Source organism: Hemitrygon akajei, chromosome 3 (assembly GCF_048418815.1).
Source record: "Hemitrygon akajei chromosome 3, sHemAka1.3, whole genome shotgun sequence".
Classification (NCBI taxonomy): domain Eukaryota; kingdom Metazoa; phylum Chordata; class Chondrichthyes; order Myliobatiformes; family Dasyatidae; genus Hemitrygon; species Hemitrygon akajei.
In genome coordinates, this window is record NC_133126.1 from 143,499,132 (window position 1) to 143,511,294 (window position 12,163).

General features: G+C 40.7%; 1 protein-coding gene across 3 annotated transcripts in view; it reads left to right on the forward strand.

Moving 5' to 3' along the window:
* The first annotated feature begins 282 nt into the window (after positions 1-282).
* Positions 283-12,163, forward strand: part of mfsd1 (major facilitator superfamily domain containing 1) — a 68,235-nt gene continuing 56,354 nt past the window's right edge. For 2 of the 3 annotated variants that reach the window (XM_073040980.1, XM_073040981.1), the window contains exons 1-3: positions 284-494; positions 8,637-8,689; positions 10,589-10,701. In XM_073040980.1, coding sequence (XP_072897081.1) covers positions 344-494; positions 8,637-8,689; positions 10,589-10,701 — 317 coding nt within the window. In that variant the 5' untranslated portion in view covers positions 284-343. Of the gene's footprint in view, positions 495-8,636; positions 8,690-10,588; positions 10,702-12,163 lie in introns of all 3 variants that reach the window. The other variant, XR_012098353.1, reaches the window with a different exon arrangement.

Below are 12,163 nucleotides of genomic sequence, written 5' to 3' on the forward strand. Positions count from 1 at the left end.
GCACTACATTACTTTCTGTGAACAAGCAATTTCATTGCACCCTGGTGCATATGGCAACAAATAAATTGACTCGTGAATATTGGATGAATGAGAACGTGAATGTGATGGGCTAGGATAAGAACGGCACGGTTTCGACCTTCCTGTGAGAATGAGGGTGGTTGAGAGGCCGTTCCGAGTTCCACATATACTGTACTGGTGCAGTGTGCACACGAGTAAGTGAAGTGGTAAGCGTTCCTCACCGTGACTCTGAGGTCATCTGCAGCGGAAGTTGCTGCCTGGTCTCCAGGAAGTGTGACCTGGATCACGTGGGCGGCGCCGGGCTGGCTTGGCAGAGCGGGGTGAAATGGCAGGAGAGGGGGAGAAGGAGTCTTTGCTGGGCTGCCAGGACGACCGACCGGTTTCATGTTGCGGTAGGGTCGCCTCGGCCCTGTGCGACCCCCGGCAAGGGCTACACCGGTTCGTGGTGCTCATCCTTATGTGCTTTTTGGGCTTCGGTAAGTTTTCAGCCAACTGACTTTGGATCTTGTTTCGATGACCCGCCCTGGGGCATCTGTTACCAGGAAGTCCTGGACGTTCCTCCGGACCCGGCCTGTGGGATTCTCCCCGACTCCCCTGCCAACCTGCGGATAGGATTCCACATTTCCACCGCTCCGGGCAACCTTCTGGGATCCTGCAATCCCTATCCCGTCGCGCTTCCCGCGGGACAAACTGTATGGGGGATTTTTGCCGAGTTGAGTTCTATCGGTGTTTCGACCCTGCTCCTTCATTTGTATGGCTTCATATATGTTTTTGGTGCTAAAAATGTCCAATTGAGCTTTCTTGTGAATGTAGACCTTGTTCATAATATTAAAGGTTCCTTTTGCCTTTAGGGCGGGTTGTTGTTCCAGGACGAAGTTGTTAGGTTGCACAACTGTCACGTATATGTGCAGCAGTGGTAAATGGGAACATTTGATTAAAAATTCCATTCGAATGTTTTTTTCATTTTATTTGCAGACTGCAGAAATGGTTACATTTTTTTCCTTGTACTTTTGAATAAATATGGCAGGTCATTTGGCTCATCAGGTCTTTACCTGCTCTTAGAGCAGTAATGGTGTATACATCAGCATGCTCTTTATCAATTACAGCTCAGCATTTAACACCATCATCCACTCAAAAGTGATCAGTAAACTCCCAAGACCTGGGCTTCAATACCCCTTGTGCAGTTTGATAACGGATTTACTCACCTGCAGACCCCAGTCAGTCCTGATTTGCCAAAACATTTCCACAATCTTCGTCAACACAGGAGCACCGTCAGGGATGTGTACTTAGCCCCCCGCCCCCGCTTTACTTGCTTTAGACCAATGAATATGGCTAAGTACAACTCCAACACCATACACGTTTGTTGATGACACCACTGTTGTGGGCTGTATCAAATGTGGTATACAGGAGAGAAATTGAAAATTAGATTTTGTGCTGTAATAACAACAACCTCTCACTTAATGTCAGTAAGAGCAAGGAACTAATTGTAGACTTCAGGAGAGGGAAACCGGAGGTCTATGAACCAATCATCATCGGGGATCAGATGTGGAGAGCGACAGTAACTTTAAATTCCTGGCTGTCTCTGTCTCAGAAGACCTGTCTGGACCTATCATGTAAATATAATTGAGAAAAAAGCATGACAGTGCCTGTTTTTCGTCAGGAGTCTGTAGCGATTCGGTATGTCATCAAAAACCTTGGCAAACTTCTATAGATGTGTGGTGGAAAGTGTGCTGACGGGCTGCATTATGGCCTGGTATGGGAACACCCAATGCCTTTAAGCAGAAAATCCTTCAAAAGGTGGATTCGGCCCAGTACATCATGGTTCTACCCTCCCAATCATTGAGCACCTCTACGTGAAACAGTCCCATAGGAAAGCAGCGTCCATTATCAAAGATCCTCTCCACCCAGGTGATGCTCTTTTCTTTCTCACTGCTGCCATCAGGTAGAAGGTGCAGGTGCCTTAGGACTCACACCACCAAGTTCAACAACAGTTACTACCCCTCAGTCATCAGGCTCCTGAACAAAAGGGGATAACTTCAATAATTATGAACTCTTATCTTGTTTTGGTTATTTATTGCTGTTTATATCTGTGTTTGCACTGTTTGTCCATTGATCCTGTTTACAAGTTACTGTTCTGTAGATTTGCTAAGTATGCCACTGAAAAAGAATCTTATGTGGTAAGATGTATGTACTCTGATTGTAAATTTTACTTTGGCTTTGACTCATAAACTCCACACAGACAGTATTAAACCTCTATATTGACCTCAGGTCATTGGAGCAGTGGGAGAATTGAAATGTACACAATATGCTGGGGTGGCAGAATAGTCCAAAGTGCAAAACTCAGTCCTTTGGCATTAACAGTATGGATTGTGCCTTTGCATGTGGAAACTAGGCTATTTTGATTGGCCTTCAGTTGTCTGAAATTACAAATCAACACACATTTTGTTTTGCTGAGATGTAATTTATGAATAGAAGGAATCTTGTGAAGCTTTATTGCTGGCTATGAATGCACTAAAGAGGTAGCCTACGGCAGATAACTTAGTATTTTGTAATTATAGATCCAGCATTGCTGTTTGTCACTGATGTCAGCATTTTCCTGGGTAAAATAGAAACAGCACAATACAGGCTGTAAAAAGCTTAGTCCTGACATCTCCTCTGTACCTACTTCCAGGCACCTTAAAACTGTGTCCTCTCGTTTTAGCCATTTCAGCCCTGGGAAAAAGCCTCTGACTATCCACATGATCAGTGCCCCTCATCATCTTGTACACCTCTATCAGGTCACCTCTCATCCTCCATTGCTCCAAGGAGAAAAGGTTGAGTTCACTCAACCTATTCACATAAGGCATGCTCGCCAATCCAGGCAACATCCTTGTAAATCTCCTCTGCACCCTTTCTGTAGTTTCCACATCCTTCCTCTAGTGAGGTGACCAGAACTGAGCACAGTACTCCAAGTGGGGTCTGACTAGGGTCCTATAAAGCTGTAACATTACCTATTGGCTCTTGAACTCAATCCCACAGTTGATGAAGGCCAATAGACCGTATGCCTTTTTAACTACAGAGTCAACCTGCGCAGCAGCTTTGAGTGTCCTATAGACTTGGACCACAAGATCCCCCGATCCTCCACACTGCCAAGAGTCTTACCATTAATACTGTATTCTGCCATCATATTTGACCTACCAAAATGAACCACCTCACACTTATCTGGGTTGAACTCCATCTGCCATTTCTCGGCCTAGTTTTGCATCCTATCGATGTCCCGCTGTAACCTCTGACAGCCCTCCACACTAACCACAACACCACCAACCTTTGTCATCAGCAAATTTACTAACCCATCCTTCCACTTCTTCATCCAGGTCATTTATACAGTGGCATGCAAAAGTTTGGGGGTCCCCGGTCAAAATTTCTGTTACTGTGAATAGCTAAGCGAGTAAAAGATGACCTGATTTCCAAAAGGCATAAAGTTAGATGGCATATTTCTTAATATTTTAAGCAAGGTTACTTTTATATTTCCACCTTTTACAGTTTCAAAATAACAAAAAGGAAAAGGCCCCGAAGCAAAAGTTTGGGCACCCTGCATGGTTAGTACTTAGTAACATCCCCTTTGGCAAGTATCACAGCTTGTAAACGCTTTCTGTAGCCAGCTAAGAGTCTTTCAATTCTTGCTTGGGGGATTTTCACCCATTCTTCCTTACAGAAGGCTTCCTGTTCTGTGAGATTCTTGGGCCATCTTGCATGAACTGCTCTTTAGAGGTCTATCCACAGATTTTTGATGACGCTTAGGTCGGGGTACTGTGTATAAATCACGAAGAGAAGGGGTCCCGGAACAAATTCTTGAGGCACACCACTGGTCACCAGCCTCCATGCAGAATATGACCCATCTATACCACTCTTTACTTTCTGTGTGCAACTATCTCTGGATCTACAAAGCAGTGTCCCCTTGGATCCCATGCCTCCTTACTTTCTCAATAAGCCTTGCATGGGGTACCTTATCAAATGCCTTGCTGAAATCCATATGCACTACCTCTACTGCTCTAAATTCATCAATGTGCTTAGTCACATCCTCAAAAAATTCAGTCAGGCTCGTAAAGCACAACCTGCCTTTGACAAAGCCATGCTGACTATTCCTAATCATATTTTACCTCTCCAAATGTTCATAAATCTTGCCTCTCAGTATCTTCTCCATAAACTTACCAACCACTGAAGAAAGACTCACCGGTCTATAATTGCTTGGGCTGTCTCTACTCCCTTTCTTGAATAAGGGAACAACATCTGCAAACCTCCATTCCTCCGGAACATCTCCCATCCTCATTGATGATGCAAAGATCATTGCCAGAGGCTCAGCAATGTCCTCTCTCACCTCCCACAGTAGCCTAGGGTATATCTCGTCCAGTCCCGATGACTTATCCAACTTGATGCTTTCTAAAAGCTCCAGCACATCCTCGTTCTTAATGTCTATATGCTCAAGCTTTTCAGTCTGCTGTAAGTCATCCCTACAATCGCCAAGATCCTTTTCTGTAGTGAATACTGAAGCAAAGTATTCATTAAGTACCTCTGCTATCTCCTCCAGTTCCATACACACTTTCCCACTGTCACACTTGATTGGTCTTATTCTCTCATGTCCTATCCTCTTGCTCTTCACATACTTGTAGAATGCCTTGGGCTTTTCTTTAATTCTGCTTGCCAAGGCTTTCTCATGGCCCCTTCTGGCTCTTCTAATTTCATTCTTAAGCTCCTTCCTGCTAGCCTTATAATTTTCTAGATCTTTATCATTACCTAGTTTTTTGAACCTTTCGTAAGCTTTTCTTCTTGACTAGGTTTTCAACTGCCTTTGTACATCACGGTTCCTGTTCCTGTCTCATTGGAACATACCTATGCAGAATGCCACGCAAATATCAGCTGAACATTTCTGACATACATTTTCCTGAGAACATTTGTTCTCAATTTATACTTCCAATTTCCTGCCTGATAGCTTCATGTTTCACCTTACTCCAATTAAACTCTTTCCTAACTTGTCTATTCCTATCCCTCTCCAATGCTATGGCAAAGGAGATAGACTTGTAATGGGGTAGTGGGTGGATGGGGTGAGGGCAGATGTGCGGGAAATGGGAGAGATGCGTTTGAGAGCAGAGCTGATGGTGGACGAAGGGAAGCCCCTTTGTTTAAAAAAGGAAGACATCTCCTTCGTCCTGGAATGAAAAGCCTCATCCTGAGAGCAGATGTGGCGGAGACGGAGGAATTGTGAGAAGGGGATAGCCTTTTTGCAAGAGACAGGGTGGGAAGAGGAATAGTCCAGGTAGCTGTGAGAGCCTGTAGGCTTATAGTAGATATCAATAGATAGGCCGTCTCCAGAGATGGAGACAAAGATCAAAAAAGGGGAGGGAGGTGTCGGAAATGGACCAGGTAAATTTGAGGGCAGGGTGAAAGTTGGAGGCAAAGTTAATGAAGTCGACGAGCTCGGCATGCGTGCAAGAGGAGGCGCCAATGCAGTCGTCAATGTAGCGAAGGAAAAGAGGGGCATGGATATACCGGCTGGGTAGCCTCCAACCTGATGGCATGAACATTGACTTCTCTAACTTTTGTTAATGCCCCTCCTCCCCTTCTTACCCCATCCCTGACATATTTAGTTGTTTGCCTGTTCTCCATCTCCCTCTGGTGCTTCTCCCCCCCCCCCCCCCCTTTTCTCCTGAGGCCTCCCGTCCCATGATCCTTTTCCTTCTCCAGCTCTGTATCACTTTTGCCAATCACCTTTCTAGCTCTTAGCTTCATCCCACCCCCTCCGGTCTTCTCTTATCATTTTGCATTTCCCCCTCCCCCCACTACTTTCAAATCTCTTACTATCTTTCCTTTCGGTTAGTCCTGACGAAGGGTCTCGGCCCGAAACGTCGACATCACTTTTCCCTATAGATGCTGCCTGGCCTGCTGTGTTTCAATAGTATTTTTTGTGTGGTGGTGTTTGAATTTCCAGCATCTGCAGATTTCCTCGTGTTTCCCCAAGATTAAGGAAGGCATTTTTGTTGGTCATCAAACAAGCAGGCTATCAATGATAAGCAAGTTGAAGAGCTTCTAGTGGGACTGGAGAAAATCTTATGGAAAGCATTCAAAGATGTTAGTGAATATTTTCTTGTCAACTACAGAGCACCGAACTACATACAGCTGGTTGACATCATCTTTCAAGCATACAAAACCATGAAGTGCAACATGTCACTAAAGATCCAATTTCTGCCTTCCCATTCAGACTTCTACCGTGAAAATCTTGACACTGCCAGCGATAACCAAGGTGAAAGGTTTCACCAGGACATTGCGGTAGTGCAGAAATGGTATCAGGGCAACTGGAATCCATCAATGCTGGCTGATTGTTGTTGGACACTGAAGTAAGAAGCCGCAGACACTAAGTACAAATGAAAATCATCAACACAATATTTTAGCTTAGTTCAACTATTGCAAAGCATCAGCACTGTTATGCAACTAAACATGTTATATTCAATAAAAGTTAATTTCCTGTTTCTCCAAACTCCTACATGATACAAGTAGTTTGAAATTATACTTGTGTTCAGCTTTAAATGGTCTATCATAACCACAAGATATTTCTGAGGAAGCAACACTTTCAGAAAAACTTTGCTGTCCAGTGTAACCAGCTCCTTGTTCTTGCTGACACTGAGTACGAGGTTGCTGTTGTGGCGCCACTCAGCCAGATTTTCAGACTCTCTCATATATGCTGATTCATCACCATCTTTAATTTGGATGACATTGAAAATGGCATTGGAGCTGTTCTTAGCCTCCCATTCAGAAGTATGAAGTAACTGGAGCAGGCTGGTAAGCAGACAGCATCTGTGCTGATAGAGATGTTGCCAATTGGAACTGGCTGGGATTTACAAGCAAGGAAATGGAGAATCTAATTGCACACACAGGTATTGAGGTCAAGGTCCTGAAGCTTATTGATTAGTTTTGTGGGGATGATGGAACTGAATGCTGAGCTGTAGTCAGTAAAGAGCATCCAGATGTATGCATCTTTGCTGTCCTGATGTTCCGGGGTTGAGTGAGCAGCCAATGAAATACCGTAGATGCCGGATTATAAGCCGCTACTTTTTTCCCACGCTTTGAACAGCTTTGAACACTGCGGCTTTTACTACGGTGCGGCTAATGCATGTTTTTTTTTCATGCCGCCAAAAACATTTTGCCTCGTAACAGTAGACCAATAAAATTGATGAGTAGTTCACAGAGGTCCAATGAAATTGTACGATAAATCAAGCGCACTTTCACAATTAAATTATTGTAAATCAGTCATTTGTACTCACCCTCATCAACATGGAAAACACTCGAAGAAAAGCATTGTGCTGCCTTTATGGCAGTTATTTAGTTTATAATATTTTCGCTTAGTAATTCATTTGTTAGTATTTTCTAGTTAAAGTTAGTGTTTTAAGTATATTTGTTTTCTGTACTACATCCCGGGATGCTATGACGTCACATCCGGTTTCGCCGCGTCTTGTGGGAAATACCGGTTTGCGATAAACGGAAAGGTGGGGGGGGGAGCGCATTAGACCAGCGCGAGAACGCTGCTTTTAAGTTAAAGGCGATCAATAACTTTTCCTGGTAGGCTGCAGTATATATATATATATTTTTTACCAGTCGTTAGGAGATATTGGAATGTTGTTCGTGCACTGTTCAGTAAAAAAGTATACGCAACGTAATTTGTGTGTTACCGATACGTATGTATATTTAAAAGTAGCCGTGTTACAGGCACGGTTCGAAAAAAAGCATTTGCAATATGTATTTGTTTATGTTACCATACGGATTTAATTAAAAGTTAAAAAATCCTCACGTGTAATATCTTTCTGTGTAAATATCTCATATTACAACGTGGGACACCTGCGGCTTAAAATCCGGTGCGGCTTGTACAAGTACAAAATTGATTTTCTTTCTAAAATTAGAGCCTGCGGCTTTTAATCAGGTGCGCTCTGTAGTACGGAATCTACGGTAGTATCTTCTCTGGACCTGTTGTGCTAGTAGGCAAATTGAAGCAGAGCTAAGTCACCTCTGAGGCAGAACTTGATAATGTTGCATCACCAACCTCTCAAAACACTTCATCACATGGATGTAAGTGCTACTGGACAATAGTCATTGAGGCAAGTTGCCATGTTCTTGGACATTGGTATGATTTGAAGCCTGCAAGAGGTTAAAGATATTGGTGAATGCTCCAGAGATTTGATCAGCACGGGTCTTTAGTACTTGTCCAAGTACCCCATCTGGACTGGATTCTTTCCATAAGTTCACTCTCCTGAAGGATGCTTTCACATTGGCTTCAGATACCGAAATCATAGGGTCATTGAGGTGTAATTGGCGTCAATGTACGAATGAAAGTGCAGGCAATTATTAATATCTGGAAGAATTAGATTCATCGTCACTGACTTGGATGGTGTGAAATTTGTTATGGACCAGTACCAGACAGTGGCATAAAATTGCTATAAATTACAAAAATAATGCAAAAAAAAAGGAATAATGAGGTGGTGTTCATGGACCATTCAGAAATCTGTTGGCAGAGGGGAAGAAGCTGTTTCTGAATTGTCTGTATCTTCAAGTTCCTTGACCTGTACTTCAGCTTTTATTTTTCTCTTTTACAGGTAGCTATTTCTGTTATGATAACCCAGCTGCTCTACAAACCCAAGTAATGAACGTAAGTGTAAAACAGCTGAATCATTAATATTGGACTGACTGATTTTAGAGAAATATATTGGTTTGCTTGTTTCAGATACTTTTGTGCGATTTCTGTAGTACTTCTAATTTTGTGAAACTTTGCTATATTGAATGCTTAAGATGTCCTGCTGACAATTAAGTGTCTTAACTACAATTGCAGACCATGCGTGTGTTTGGAGCTGAGTCCTGTGACACTCATAATCAGAGATGTGGGTAAATTTGTAACAAGCTGAAACCTTTTACAGTCATTGCACTCCAATTCTGTGCAAATGTCAAAGATTAGTGCAAATGAAACAGTTCAGCAGATCTTGTCAAAATGCAGAAGTGGTCGTGTAGTCCGTATTTGTCACTGGGGAAGTGTACTTTCTCTCAAAAATGTAATGTCATTCAACTGAAATGTCTGCATGTAATATGACCATTAGATCAAGTGTTTGCTCTGCTGTTCAGTAAGAATTTGACTGAACTTTTAGTTTGGTGGTGTTCTCCCATATAAATGTTATATTTCTTGATTTTCTTAATAGCTAAATACTGATCTTCACAGTCCTGTTGAGTTGAAAAGGGGGGAGTTTGGGACAATTTTGCAACTGCTAGTAGATTGAAAGATTTTTTTTGTTTAATCATTTGAAGTGCAACAAACATTTTTGTCCATTAAATGAATTCTTCACCTTTGAGCTTTCAGTAATTGTATATGCAGCCTTTCAGGAGGATCTATATCTTAAAAATTGTCTGTTTAAAATTTAAATTTCATCTCCAGTTTGCCGAGGAACAACTTACTATACACAGGCATGGTTAGTAAATTGTCCAGTATTTGACCAAATATAGTGCTAAATGTGCTGCAGAGTTGAATCCGACAGTACCTCTGGAAATTCAGTCCATATATATTTGAGTGGGGATGCATTTCTAGGCACTGTCATTTTCCATTATTTAACTCGTGAAGTAGGTAACTTTAATATGCTTATTTTTGAGATCTATATTTTCAACTGAACAAACATAACATTTGCATGTAATTTTTTTAATGCTGGTGTATTTTATTGCTTTTTGTAATGTTGAATATGAAACTACATTCCTGTAGTAAATATTTTTCTTAAACTTGTTGAGTTATTTGTATTTAAAGGTTTCTGTAAGTTATCCAAGCTGTATTTCTGTGCTTAAAATCACTTAGCTGTGCAACACTGAATTGAAATGAGTTGTATCGCAAACTTCAAATTGAATGTCACGAGGGTAAAAACCACATGGTTTCGGTGTATTTCAAACAAAACTGAACTGCAGTGAATTGTGATTTTAAATTATTTTTGTATCCCTTTTCTCAAATTCACAAGGCAACATTTACTACCTAATTTGATTGTCATTATATTTCATTGATGATCCGGGGGACCAGTGTTTAATTTTAGATTATTTTGTTATCATTTTATAATTTCAAATTCACACTCAGGAAATTGGAATTTATCACATAATTTGAATTAAGTAGTTAAAATATTGATAATAAGGAAAAATGTGCTCTTACATTTGCTTTCTTATTTATGAATCCTTAATTCTTTCATGTGAAGCATAATTTCATTGTCCTCTAGCTCACAATTGTAAATCTGAATAATCATTGAAAATTATCTGAAAATTCAGCAGAAGAGGCTTTATTTGTGGAAGTGTGACTATTAACTTGGATTTGAGCCAATTTTCTCTAACCTTTTTGGATTTTTTAACTGTTTTCACTTCTGATTTCCAGCATTTGAAGTATTCCATTTAATATGATATTAAGTAATTGTGATTGTTATTTCATGCAATGACATCAAAATTAAATAATGCTATGCCCATGTGTAAGAGTTCAGAATTATCAACAGGATTTGAAAATCAACTTAAGAAAATATTGATCTTTATCTTACAGGATATGCATGTGAATACTGTTAAATTCATGGAGCTATATGCCTGGTATTCTTGGCCCAATGTTATCCTTTGCTTTCTTGGAGGATTTTTACTGGACAGAGTATTTGGAATGCGGTAAGACCAAAAGTAAAGATTGATTTTTCCTTTTAAATTAGGACTAAAAATAGCAGTTTTTAAACATAGGTGGAGTTATGATCTGAAAAACCATAAGATATAGGGGCTCAATTAGGCCATTTGCCCCATCAAGTCTGCTCAGTTATTCCATCATGGCTGATTTATTATCTCTCTCAATCACATTCTCCTGCCTTCTCCACATAACCTTTCACATCCTTACTCAAGAATCTATCAACCTTCACTTTAAATATACCCAGTGACTTGCCTCCACAGTTGCCTCTTGCAATGAATTCTGCAGATTCACCACCCTTTAGCTAAAGAAACTCCTCCTCATCTTTGTTCTGAAGGGATGTCCCTCTATTCTGAAGCTGTACCCTCTTGTTCTTGACTCCCACACTACAGAAAATATCCTCTCCATGCCCACTGTATCTAAGCCTTTCTTTCAATATTCGATAGGTTTCAATGAGATACCCCCTCATTCTTTTGAACTCCAGCGAGTACATGCCTACAGCCATCAAATTCTCTTCATACATTACTGGAATTGTTTTGGCTCTTCCAGTTACCTCCTCGAAATGTTGGATTTGATCAGAAAGTTTTTTCTTTTTTCTTGCTTTCACTCTCAGTTTGAGCTGCCCAGTTCCCTTTTTCTCTTTTTTTTTTGTTTAGTGGTTTTTTTATGTATATTAAAATTATAAAAGTTTCTTTATCTTCTTTCTTTTCATGAAATGATAAGAGAATCAATTATCTCATTCTTTATTACATACTATTAAATTAATACTATGTATGATCTTGATAATGTTTATTTTACCTTTATATGAATTGTTATTGATGTAGATATTTGAGATAATTCTCTTATTTATTTATTTATGTGTGTGTGTGTGTGTGTGTGTGTGTGTGTGTCTGTATGTATGTACTCTTTAATTAATAAAAAGATTGATAAAGAAAGAAATGTGTAGATACAGAGGCTCACAACTGCTCACAATACTCTAGGTGCGGTCTGACAAATGCCTTCTAAGTTTCAGGATTATATCCTTGCTTTTATATTGTAGTCCATTTGAAATAAATGCTAACATTGCATTTGCATTCCTTACCACCAACTCAACCTACACGTTAATCTTTATGGAATCTTGCACATTTATTCTCAAGTCCCTTTGCACCTCTGATTTCTAAATTGGCTCCCCATTTAGAAAATAGTCTGCCTTTGTTCCTTCTAACTAAGTGCATGACCATACACCTTCCGACATTGTATTCCAGCTGCCACTTCTTTGCCGATTCTCCCAAGCTGTCGAAGTCTTGCAGACTCCTTGCTTCCGCAACACTACTTGCCCCTCTGTCTATCTTCATATCGTCTGCAACCTTAGCCAAAAAGCCATTAATTCCATTATCTAAATCATTGACATATAATGTAAAAAGAGGCAGTCCCAATAACAACCCTTGCAGGACACCACCAGCAGCCAACCAG